This window comes from Dothidotthia symphoricarpi, assembly GCF_010015815.1.
Source record: "Dothidotthia symphoricarpi CBS 119687 unplaced genomic scaffold P153scaffold_14, whole genome shotgun sequence".
NCBI classification, from domain to species: domain Eukaryota; kingdom Fungi; phylum Ascomycota; class Dothideomycetes; order Pleosporales; family Dothidotthiaceae; genus Dothidotthia; species Dothidotthia symphoricarpi.
In genome coordinates, this window is record NW_022985021.1 from 779,728 (window position 1) to 793,042 (window position 13,315).

Here is a 13,315-nt window from a genome sequence, read left to right on the forward strand (position 1 = left end):
TTGTGATCAAAGCGGGTTCCTGCACCCGGGCAACCTACGGAATCATCCACTCATACTCGTACACACAAGAAGGTGACGGACGCTCCATGAATGACCCCTTACAATGAGCTCGGTGAAATAGTATCCTCCAATCTGAATTGCGCAGATTGACTGCCCCGGTGCTGAGTGTTGTAGCAACATCAAATATATACCGGTGTGTGGGCACTATCTATGGCAACGAAATTATCCCTACTTGCTGTGGTTCACTCTTCACAATGAAGCCACTCGTTTGTTTGAGTCTCTTTCTGACAGCCGTCTCATCTTTAAAGTTTCATGACTCCCCACGAGGCTTGCAAGATACTCAGATTCGGAATGAAACTACAGCGAACATAGCTACTCGCATACGCCTCAACCCAGCCAAAATTCGCGATTCTGGCGACAAAGACTTCCTCACTTGGACCGTGCCCAATGCAGCCTCGACAAAACTCACTGTCAAAGACACAAGTCTCTCCCTCTCCCTCTCCGTCGCGAGCGGCAAGCTGGGTGGAAACTATAACAAAGCCGTATACACCCGTATAGTCAGTTCACTCGGAGAACGTGTCGTTGGCGAGGGGATCTCGACTGAAAATGATAACGGCGACAACGTAGGAGGTGCAGCTATCACACTCACCATACAGGGTCTTTCGACTGGCGAACACTCTCTTCTTACATGGCACAACGCCTGGGATGCACTCAAAGAGACCGCTTCTGTGAATGTTACTGTCAACGGCGGGAACTCGGTCAGCGGCATTGCACAATCAGTTCGCGTTGATAACATTTGGGAGGCTGCTGCTTCGTTCGTAACTTTCTCAGCTGTTGAAGGACAAGCCATCGAAATCGTGTTCGCGCCTGACAGTAGCGGCGATGGCCGTGTTTTTCTGAACGGGTTCCAAATCGATAGCCCGAATGTTGAGGACCAGATCAGCTTTCCAGAGCCCGCCCACCAGAACGAAAGGATCGAAGTCTCAGGTGACGGTGAAAAATCCGTAAGGGCTAGCTGGAAAGCTGCGCAAGCCCGGGATGCTGTATACAACGTTTATCTTGGGACTTCGCCAACCACTCTGAAAACGGTAGCAACCAGTTTGTCAGAAACGAGCACTACTCTACAGGGGCTCAACTCCATGGACAGCTTCTACTGGCGTGTAGATGTTATTACTAACAATAAGACCAGCATTGGTCGGACGTGGACATTCCGTGTTGCGCAACTTGCTTTCCCAGAAGCTGAGGGCTATGGGCGTTATGCCCGTGGCGGACGAGGAGGCCAAGTTATCCACGTTACTTCACTTGAGGATTCAGAAGCGGAAGGAACGCTTCGATACGCTTTAACCATAGCAAATGGACCGCGCATCGTCGTCTTCGATGTAGGCGGCGTCATCACCACCAAGTCCAGGATGACTGTCCAGGGCCAGTACATCACCGTTGCTGGTCAGACGGCGCCTGGCAAAGGCATCGTCGTCCAGGGTTATCCTCTCGGTCTGAGTGGTGCTACGGATGTCATCTTTAGACATCTGCGCGTTTTTCCTGGAAAGGTGTCTAACCAGACTATCGATGGTATGGGAATGCAAGGCTCCAACTTTTGCATCTTCGATCGATGCAGTATGGGTTGGACGATCGATGAGACGTTTTCCTCTCGCGATGCACACAACATCACTCTACAGCGCAGCATGATCAGCGAGCCACTCAACATCGCTGGCCACAAAAATTACCCAGTGGGTACACAGCATGGCTACGCTGCTTCTATTGGTGGCGAAGTTGGCTCGTTCCACCACAATCTGATTGCACATGCTGAGGGTCGCAGTTGGAGCATGGCGGGAGGTGTGGATGATGAGGCGCGGTTTGCGGGTATGCTGGACATCCGCAATAACGTTGTCTACAACTTCGGCGACCGCGTGACGGACGGTGGTGCGCACCAAGCACAGTTCGTTTCGAATCTGTACAAAAAAGGTCCTGCTTCGACACGAACGTACGCCTTCCGAGCACAGTACGAGGACGATATGCCCGGCACACAACAGTATTTCTGCGAAGGCAACGCGATGCCAGGTGTTTTCTCCGAGGACAGCGAACAATACGTCTCCGATGGCACAGGCAAATCTTCCAACGTGGCTTGCTGGGCGGATGTAACGATCGGTAATGTCACATACCAAAAGTTCGTCCCTGAGCCGTGGTTCGAAAGTCATGTTGAGACACAATCCGCTACCGAAGCCTACAAGCGCGTTCTGAGCGACAGTGGCGCATCGCAACCCGTCCAAGATGATCACGACAAGCGAATCGTGCACGAAACACTCAATGGAAATACAACTTACACGGGAAGCGTGGGCAAGAAGCATGGTATCATTGACAATCCTGCTGATGTGGGAGGTCTTGAGGATTTTCCTTCTGTCAGCCGCCCTTCCAGCTGGGATGCTGATGGCGATGGCATTGCAGACTGGTGGGATGGTTCAACAGGTGGTGACGGATACACTTCCATCGAGGGATACCTCAACTTCATGGCTGATCCTCACTCATTCGTTGCGCCATCCACGTCAGTCGAAATTGACCTTGGTGTACTAGCTGCAGGCTTTGTGAAACCTAGCTTTTCTATCGATGGCGCCACAAAAGGATCTGTAAAAGTCAGCGGTGGAATTGCAACTTATACTGCGATGCAAACTGGGGTAGATCGCCTTACGATTTCAATCGAGGATGAAACTGGGAGCAAGTGGACACGAATTGTTGGAGTTGCTATTTTTGAAGGTGCAAATGATATATAACAGGGAGGTGACGAAGTCAATAGCCTGTGTTTCACAGAGTGGTCAAGTATGTAATGATTGCCATAAATAGCGCGTGGACAACCTCCGTTTAGACCATAGGTACATTTCTATGTGCTTTCTGTCCTAATGTAGTGTATATATTCGAGTCCGCCTTTGTGTTCTTGTCTTCGATCGAACATGTATATCTTCCATCCCACCGAGAAGGATCATGTTTGTCAATACCTATCATGCTGCTGTAGATATACGCTGACTATATACGTCTGAAGGTTTCGTCTACTGAACGTTCGATTCGATTCCAACCTAAGCGGGATACGGTACCGGCACCGGATACGGATTACCTGCCACGGTGCCGGTAGTCGGGTTCTTCAGACAGAACGGCACCTTCTTCGAGTTGGTTGCCCCATAGGTATTGGTACCTGGTGCACATTGGTCGAAACCATTTTGCATCCTGTTCAACTTGCATGGGCTTGGCTTCGGATAACCGGGATAGTTGGTTGCAATTGCCTGTGACGGCGGCGCTCCGCTGGGAGTTGGACATCCGAAGGAGCCAAAAGCGGCGGTAATTGTGTTGAACGCAGAAGAAATTGTACTGAGCACATTACCGAACTCTGATATGAAGTTTCCATAAACAGCTTGCTCGATCTGGCATGCAACGCCATTCCTAGTAGTTCCGCCGAAGTCAGCAAGGCCAAAGGAGCCATTGAAGGAGCCAGCAGTCCCAGTGTTGGCGCCGAAGAGAAGCGGGTTTTTGAGGATGGCAGCAGCTCCGGTGTAAAGTGTGATTATCCCATCGATGCCTTCACTGAGGAACATTGGGGTCCCGCGACGGTACCAACCTTGAGGAGGGATCTGCTCAGGGACATAGACCACACTGCCATCGCTGTTGAATTGAGCACCGAGGAACGATGCGATGGAGGCTTCGTTGGCAACACCACCCGCGCCTATGGTTCCGTTCGAAAAGAATCCAGGTATGAAATACGTGGCACCGATCACGAGAGCGGCCTGAGGTGGGAAGAAGTAGAAGTAGGGATTTTTGTTGCGCGAGTTGGTGTACTGGTTGGCGAAGTGATGGGTCACAGCAGCGACGTTGTACTGGCCGGCACCGACTGTCTTGGCTTGATTCTGCAAGTCGAGAAATACGGAGGGGCTGAGGTTGTGGTTGTCGCCATTGCAAAGGTAGAAGTCGCACCTGTGCATCAATGATGAGCTGGTTGAACCGCAGATAATTACGTAGGCAGGAAGTACTAACCTGGTTCCGGAAGCATCTCCCTCCTTGAATCTCAAATGGCCACTCAGACCGGTCTCTGTCCCAAGAGCGGCGCCGAGGGGACCCGCAGAGTTTGTGCGAGAATCAGATCCTCCAATAGAAAATCGCATGGTAGGAATATCACCAGCGAATACGACAGAGCCACCAGCAAGGAACGCGGTGAGATCAGCCCCCATGTCTGTGAGGAGAGTAGGCTTGGGATTAGCTTATGTCACACATGTGCTCCTCGTACATATCAACTTACTGAACACATCTGCACTGGCCTTGATAGTCTCTGCAACCGTGACAATCCCACTGCGGGAGATGTATCCATGGTTAGCAAGCGTGTTCAGTCCTGGGCATACTCCACGCTGATCGCTAGGTTTGGGATCTTGATAGGGGTAAGCTGCCTCAGGGAACTTCTTGAGACCCACAACGGTAGTAGGCAGAAAGTCGGATAAGGGGTGACTTCTACAGCCAGTGGTCTGTCGCTTGCCCAAGACGTGCTCTTCCGTGGTGTCACCTTGGCATTCTTCGACCGAATCGAAGTTGGCGTGAAAGTCCTCTTTCTCTTTCAATTGCCTGGTGTAAATATCCTCAATCAAAGCCGCGAGCTCAGGATCCCTTTTAATGGCATCGAGACCCCGTTTAGCTTTGTCTTCGAAATCCGCGTTCATCCAGGGAAACGCCGACACCCCCGAAACAAGTACCAAATAGATAGACTTCATTGTATTGAACTAGGAACGAAAAAAACACCCAGGTGATCAAGGAAGCTTGTATTGTTAGAAGACGATGTGAATCCTGCTGTTAATGAAGGAGAGAACATGTCTTGTCTCTTGATCTCTGACGAAGAAATGATCAAAGAGGCGTTTGCAGGCAAGCTAGTAGATTCCCGCTCATTTGAGACCCTTGCTTTTCGATAGTCTGTATACCACCCCCAGGCAGAAAGTCTCGACCCACAACTTGCGGGTCTGGGAGCGGTGAAAAGGCACCAGAAAAGCCAGGTGGCAAACATGTTTTGTATCGGTAGAGTAATCCTCTGTAAAGATTTTGCTGTGGCCCTGCATGTATGACTGGGACAAGCACTAGGTGAAAAGAACAAGATTCAAAGGACCATGGATCACTGCAGACGTATCAAGAGAGGTTGTAGTTTCAGCAATTTGCATGAGTAGCTACAGAGCTCAGACTGATAACACCGCCTGAAAGCGTGTGAATGGCTGGTTTATTCAACCACCTCAGACAACATGTATTACGAAACGCGCCTAGGTGTAACCTAAGCAATCATGTATAGAAAGAAAGGGTTGGGTTCATTTGCCAGCTGCATAGCCGAACTTGGTGGTGATGATGCCGATCTAGAATATCGGTATCAGGCTAGAAGTGTCAGAATTTCGTACATGGGGAGAACGTGAGCCACGATCCGGGTTGGGTATTAGAGAATCCAATGTTAGACCTCGCCAAAAGCATGATGAGAACAAGGTTATGGATTAAGCGACCAACAACTTGCTGCAGTTGCGGGGACTACCAAATTAGTCATCATAACGTAGTAATATGAACTCCGAGGCCTGATGCTCTGGTCTGATGGACGTGAACGTAATTCGAGTATTTGCACAAGATGACAGCATAATGATGTGTATAGTAGGTTTGGACAAAGTTGCAGGCCGATACGCTGATGATAAATATCTTGCAGATAACAACTTGCTTGATGCTCTCCTGAGTACTGCATTGTGGCGATCTGAAATAGTGGCGATGGCCACCAAGTTTCAGGTGACAGGTTAGATAGCAGGGGCTTAACTTAGGTAATAGACGAGCATGACGGTAAGTAGCATCGCGTGCCTTAGACATGGGTCAGATCAGGGTTGTGAGACAAGAAAACGAATATCTACATGATCGTCATGGCTTAACTAGCGTGTCCGCGGATCCCGATCGGACATGGCAATGACCAAGGGAGACATGCGGGAATCTTGGTAACACCCCTGTCTAGAAGCAAGGGGTAAAAGGTACAGCGCGTTAATGAAAAGACTAATAGAGTTAACTTAGCCGCGGCAGTAGCGTTGCTTAACCTGGCAAAGCAAGTAGCTACTTGGCCCTAACAGCTCGCTAGAGCTTAAAGATTAAGAACTTAGCTGTACTACATACAGCCTACCTACCTTAATAATAATTATAAACTTAATAACTTTTCTTAATAATATATTTAACTTTATATAAACTTATATAATAGCTATATTTCTACTAATTTTTTATATTTTATAAGTAAGTAATAATTATATAAGCTTATTTATTAATTCTTTACTTATATTAAAATTAGAAACTTACCTAAATGTACTATTAATATTTAAATTATTTAAAAAGCTTAAGCTGCTACTTACTATATAAAAGTATTATACTAGCTATATTATAGTTTTTTATACTACCTATATTTTTTAAGTTTTTTTTTAATTATTACTTAAGAAATACTCTTTTTTTAATTAAGTATATAACCTTTATTAATCTTTAAATTAGCTAAATTTCAAAGACCTATTAAATCTTCTGTTAATAGTATAGTATATATAAGTTTACTTTATACCTAAAATTTAGCTTAAGTTAGGCAGTATTTAACTTATTAGTATTTATAAAAATTTTTATAAATTAAGTTACTTTTAATATACTTATAATATACTTAAAGTTAGTATTAAACTACTTATAGTAAATAGAGAATAATACTAAGTAAGTAAAAGACTTTTTTAGTAAATATTTAGTAAAACTTATTAATAATTATATTTTATAGTATAACTATTTAAGCTATATATCTCTTTTATAAGTGGTACTATATAAAGTAGAGTATTTTAAGTATAAAGTATTAACTATTTTAGAAAACTTATATTATTATTTAACCTACTATTATTTAGTTTTTATTAATAGTATATTTTTTATATACCTCTTAGTTATTACTTAGTACTTTTCTATATAAATAGAACCTTTTTTATTATTAATTATTTAATACTTATACTAGTAGTACTTTTTATAAGTATACTTAGTAGCTTTAGTAGCTAGTAGCTTATACTTTAAGCATTTTAAAATATATACTAAAGTACGTAAACCTTTTAAATAGTGTATAATAGGTATAATAGTAATAAAGTAAACGTATTAGTATAATAAGTATTAAACTATAAAGTACTATTATTTTACTTATAAAATAGTATAAAGCTTAACTTAAAATAATACTAGTAATAAAGTATTTTAAGTAAATAAGTTTAAAGTATTACTAATTCTAACTAATAGTTAAATTAGCTAAGTATATACTTTGTTATATATTTTATAAGTACTTAGCTTACTTAAAGTTAACTTTAATTTAATCTTTAAGAATACTAACTTAGGTATAGTAAAGTAGTTATAAGTAATAGGTTTACTTTTAAGCCTTTTTCTTATTACTACTTATATTCTTATACTACTTAAGCTATTCTATTACTATATTAAAATTCTATAAATAGAGCTTTATTTACCTTTATTTACTTTATACTATTCTTATTATAAATAGTATATCTTATATACCTACTATTATAGTTATAAGTTCTGCCTTATTAATATTAGTAGTATTACTATAAGTAGTATAACTAAGTACTTTACTATAGTACTATATAAAAGGTTAAAAACAGCCTATATTAAGTAGCTAAAAGAAATATATTAGATATAAAAAAAGTATATATAGTAGGACTTTATAAGTAGTAGTATATTTAGTAGACTTATAAGTATAGTAAAAGCTATAGCTATTAAGAAGAAATAACTAATTACTTTACTAATTTAAGTATATAACATTATTAAAGTACTAAAGCTACTAAAGAGCTATATTATTATTACTATAACTACTTTTAGTAATGCTAATAAAGTACTTATTAAGTAAGTTTTTTACTTAATACTTAAATAATATTATAGCTTTAATAATAATTATTAGCTTTATTATATCTCTAGTAGCTAATATAGCCTTTATAAAGGTAATAAGCCTAAAGTTATTAAAGCAAAAAATAATAAGCTTTTTATAATTATATATATAAATATATTAATCTTTAATAATATTAATATAGTAGCTAGTTTTATTTATATTTTATATATTATTAAAGATAATAGCTTACTATTAATAGCTATATATAGTTAACTAAACTATTAATCAAAGCCTTTAGGCTACTAGGTTTACTTATACTTAAGCTTTATTAGTAATACCTTAATATACTTATATATTAGGTATTCCTTAAGCTAATATATTATTTAGTTTTTACTAATAGTAAAAGTAAGCTTAAAGTTACCTTTAAAAAACTTAATAAGAAAGTAATTAGCCTAGGTAGTAATAAAGTTATAATAAACTTTAAAGCTAATAATATTAATTATATTACAGTAGTACTTAAGTATATAATTTTACTTTAGTAATAGCTTTTAATAATTAATTATAAGATATATAAAGTAGTTATTACTACTATTAAAGGTATATAAAATTTATTAGTAGGTAGGTTTATAGGCAATATACTAAGATTTAGTATCTAGGTTATTTATATAATAGAGTATAATAGCTGTTTTAGTAATAGCTAATTAAAATAACTAGTAAGCTGTATACTTTTAAAAGTATAATAGTATAGTAGGGTAACACAAATATAAAGTTACTTTAAAAGTCTACTATTTCAAGAGCGTATATCTTAGTAAGTAATAGAGCTATAAATATAGAAAAAAAAGATTTAGAAAGAGAAAATACAGATTTATAACTAACAAATTTAAAACTTTTGCTTAGTAATTTCTAGAAAATAGTTTATTAGAAGTGTTTAAGAAGAGTAAAAAAGAGTCTAATAAAAGTAATAAAAAGTATTTTTTATAGGTATAAAACTAACTTAAAATAGTATAAACCTTCTTATTTATATATTAATATTAGATCTTAAGTTTTTTAGGTCTAGTTACTTTAGTAAAAAAGATAGAATTTAGTAAAGTAGTAAAAGTAATTAAAATAGAATAATATAATAGTTAATAGCTAACTAGTACTTAGTATCCTACTCTTTAGTATTTATAACCGCCTTATAACGCTTAAGTATAGATAAAATATAGGTATCTATACTTTATTATAGGATTAAATTGTACTCTTTATATATAGCTCTTTTAAAGGCCTATATACTAGCTCTACTAGCTTCTACTCCTAAACTAGTAGCTATTTTATTATCTAGTCTATTTTTTAATAGACTCTAGATATTTTTAATAGGTACTAGATTAAGGCTGTAAGGTAGGTACTAAAAAAGAAAGATTTTATTTCTTTTAAACTAAGTTATTATATTTAGTGTTTAATAAGTTTTAGTATTATCTTACTATAACTTTTAGCCTAAATAGATATAAGTATATAGATCTTTTTAAGAATTTAGAAAAAAATAAAAGAGTTAGAATAGAAGTAGAAAATAATAAAAGACTAATAAATAAAGAATAATTAACTTACCTTTTTTAGTAGATAGTTTAACGTAGTACGTTAGGAAAAGTAGAGTTATAGAATCTATAGAATAGTCTTTATAACTATCCTAAGTAGTACCTAATAGTGCTTTGCGTATATTCTATTATCCTAATACTGTATAGACTACTTCTAGTTATTTCTAATAGTCCTATTACTTCTAACTAATTTACGTTTTAGCAGTTCTTTTATATCTAGTTTTATACTTATTAAGGGCCTACCTATATTATAGATTATAAAAGTTATTATTTAGGCTTTAGGTAGACTTTTTCTTAGTAGTTTTATTTTTCTATTTTATACTAGACTCTTATATGCCCTTAAGCTCTCTTAGAAAGTATATTAAGGTATTTATTATATTATTAACTAGCACTTAAATTAGCCTTATTCTAGCTAGCATCCTACAGTATAATAAAAAGTATATATATATATATTACCTATATATATAGTTTAGGAGTTCTTTCTTTATATAAATAAAAGCTTTATAATAATATTATAAGTTATTATAGTGTTTAAGGTATGTAAAGTATATACTAGTTCTTTACTATATATAACTATTTAGCTGTATATTATAACTTAACTACTACTATTATATTATCTTAAGAATAATAAATATAAATATAATTATAAAAAGTAGGTAGTAAAGCTTAATTCTATTAAGCTAAGATATATTACTAGAAATTTATATATATAAATATTTCTAAAGTAAATATTTAAATTTTATATATTATATTATAGGTTTTCTTAATATATATAAAATTTACTAAAGCCTTAACTCTTTACTAGCCTTATTTATTAGTAAATACTACTAGTACTTACTACTAAAAATATACTGCTTATAACTATAGTTAATCTATATTTACTTTTTCTTCTTACTTAACTAGTTCTTATATAGAACCTTTCTTACTTTTTTTTTTAATTATATTTCTTTTTATCTTTATCTTTATAACCCTCTTCTTACAGATTTAGAGCTTTCTATCTAACTCTTAGTTTTAGAATATAAGGCTAAAGCATATTTTAAACAGCTATTTAAGTTAGAAGATTTAGTATAAAAACTAATTTTAAATAGATTACTAGGTAAGTAGTTTTATAATTACTAAAGTATTTACTTCTATAAATATAACTACCTTAGTTAAGGCAAGTATAGAAGTAACTATAATATAGTAGTTATAATACCTCTACTAGTACCTAATACTTAGGACGTTTTTCTTTATATTTCTACTAAGTAAGTAAACTATAGTATTACTACTATACTTCTACTAAAAAGCTAAGGTAAAAGTAGATATAATAATAGGTATAACTACCTATTAGTTTAGTTAGTAGATTCTTTTCTTCTATTAGTAAATCCTTTTCTTTAGTTAGTAGATTCTTTTCTCTAGTTAGTAGATTTTAGTATACAGCCTTATTATATAGTTTAATTTTACTAATTAATATAACTATTATTAACTAGAACTATATATCTTTAACAGTCTTTCTTTAATATACTATAGATATTAGCTAGTAAGTAGTTATATAATTTTTATTTACTAATAAATTCTTAATACCTTTAGAGCTTACTATCTTTTAAGTTTTATATAATCTAAACTACTTATAAATTTTAATAGTATACTATATAATCTTATCTATATTTTTATCTTTTATAGTTTAAAATATTTAAGCTTACTTCTTACTTAGCTTAGTTTTAATTATTAAATTCTACTACTTAACTATCTATATTCTGCTATATAAGATTATACTATCTTTAGATACTTTAAACTCCTTAGTAATTTTTAAAAAAATAAAGTTATAAAACTAGTATTATTAAATTTTACTAGCTTTTAATAAAACTACCTTTTACTAGTTACTTATAGGCTAAGGTAAATTTCTAAGGCTAATAAGTATATAGTAGATAAAAGTATAAGCCTTTACTATACTATTTTAAAATAGTATTTTAGATAAGGCCTAAAATCTTTACTAGTACCTATAATTATAATATCTTATTTACTAGTACGTATTAAAGAAGAGTATTAATAGGTTCTTAGCCTTAAAAGATTTACTAGAAACTATATACTTTAATATATTTTAGTTTCTAGAAGCTATATTCTTTTAGTATTATTAAAAGTAATTATAATAGTAGTTTTTTTTAAAAACTAGAAGATTTTAGACTTATACTTATAACTAAATATACTACCTTATAAAACAGTATATATAGACTAAGAAAACTTTTATAGATAATAGTAATAAGTAGTAGTAAGTAGTTAGAAATATCTAATACCTAACTACCTACTACTACTAATAGGTCTTTTTTTATAAGATTATTATATAATTTACTATATAGTATTAATAAATTCTAAAGTTTAAATTATTTCTATTTTAGGCCTTATATATATTACTAATTTTTATATTAACTATAGCTTTTTTTATCTTAGTATATATAAGACTCTTTATAAAAAGTAGTATTATAATTACTAAATATAGTTTTTTAGTAAAAGTAAAACTTTATAGAAAATTTATAATTAGAGTTAACTTAGAATACTCTTTTAAATATTATAATAGCTTTTATCTACTATACCTCTATAAAAGTTATAGCTTTAGTAATAAGAGTTATTACTAATTAGGGTATTTAGCTAAGAAATATAATACTAGTTTTATAGTACTATTTAGATGTAAACTCTAATCTTATTTTTAGTAAATATAGGTTAGAATTCTTACTTCTTAGGTAATTATATATACTAAAAGTTAAGTTTTATTTTAAATTAATATTATTTTAAAAGAAAGTATAGCCTATAATAAGTAGTTATAAAAGGTATTATATTTTACTAAAATAGGTAATATTTATATAAATCTCTACTTTAGAAGTAGTAGAATAGAAGCAGTTTCTTTAAGCTTTATTATATAGATTCTAAAGAAGTTTATAGTATTATTATAATCTATATTATAATAGTACTCTATATATTACCTAGCCTTATAGTTAATATAGCTTTTTTAAGTCTATTTAAGTTATTAGAATTATAACTAGTTTCTTACTATTAAGTATCTTAAATATACTATTAATTTAAAGCTTTTTACTTAATATTCTTTTTTATTAACTTAAGCTCTTACTTTATATTTATATATATATTAATATTATCTTCTACTTCTAAGTTACTATCTACTTTATACTTTCCTATTAAGATTATAGGGCCTAAGTTATAGAAATTAGGTAGCTTTCTATACTTATTAAATAAGTTTCTAATAAGTAGTAAAGAGCTTTTAAGTAGTAAAGAGCTTTTAGGTAATTATATTCTTTTAAGTAAAAAGAGTAGTTAATATACTTTCTTAGAAACTAGTCTAGTAGAAACTTTCTTACTTAAGCTATTAACTTATAGTACTTTTCTATAGGTATTTTCTTTTTAAGTAAAAAGTAAGGTTTCTTTTCTTTTCTTCTAGCTAGTTTTAAAGGATATACCCTTTAGATATAAATAGTTAGATATAGTAATAGAAAGCTACTAACTATAGTACTATTAATAATTACTTTTTTACTTTTAACTTATAAGCTTATATCTTCTACTAGCTATACTATTAAGGTAGTTCTATAGTCTATAAAGACGTCTTTTATATAATAGAACTATCTCTTTATAATTTATATTAAATTATAGTATATTATAGTAGGTTTTAATAGTTTATATTATTTATATTACTGCCTATATTAGTATTCTTATTAAAAAGGTCTTTACTAAGATTTATATCTTTTAAATATATAAAGTTCTTAAGCTATTATATAAGTATCTAATTATAACTTTAGGTATATAATAGTATTAAAGTAGCTTTTACTAGTAATTATTTAGATAATATCTTATAATATTTTAAGTTAGGTAGTTAAAAATTATTAAGTTTAAA

The 13,315-nt window shown here is 33.4% G+C and overlaps 2 protein-coding genes across 2 annotated transcripts; one reads left to right on the forward strand and one right to left on the reverse strand.

Moving 5' to 3' along the window:
• Window positions 1-254: 254 nt before the first annotated feature.
• P153DRAFT_377283 (polysaccharide lyase family 1 protein) lies at window positions 255-2,765 on the forward strand (the record flags this gene model as incomplete). Its single annotated transcript, XM_033669726.1, has 2 exons — window positions 255-557; window positions 591-2,765. The coding sequence occupies 2 exons, from the start codon at window positions 255-257 to the stop codon at window positions 2,763-2,765; spliced, it is 2,478 nt and encodes an 825-aa protein (XP_033522148.1).
• Window positions 2,766-3,036: 271 nt separating this feature from the next.
• Window positions 3,037-4,724, reverse strand: P153DRAFT_320228 (uncharacterized protein). The gene is made up of 3 exons (XM_033665112.1): window positions 4,277-4,724; window positions 4,015-4,210; window positions 3,037-3,954 (listed from the first exon to the last, which is right to left on the reverse strand). Exons 1-3 carry the CDS (start codon window positions 4,686-4,688, stop codon window positions 3,066-3,068), a joined length of 1,497 nt encoding a protein of 498 aa, XP_033522149.1. The 5' UTR covers window positions 4,689-4,724; the 3' UTR covers window positions 3,037-3,065.
• Window positions 4,725-13,315: the final 8,591 nt, after the last annotated feature.

Coding starts and splice junctions, on each gene's coding strand:
- P153DRAFT_320228 (XM_033665112.1), bottom strand. CDS start 4,688: ATGAACGCGGATTTCGAAGACAAAGCTAAACGGGGTCTCGATGCCATT. Junction 4,211..4,276: donor GGCCAGTGCAGATGTGTTCA/GTAAGTTGATAT, acceptor CTCTCCTCACAG/ACATGGGGGCTGATCTCACC. Junction 3,955..4,014: donor GGAGATGCTTCCGGAACCAG/GTTAGTACTTCC, acceptor ATTGATGCACAG/GTGCGACTTCTACCTTTGCA.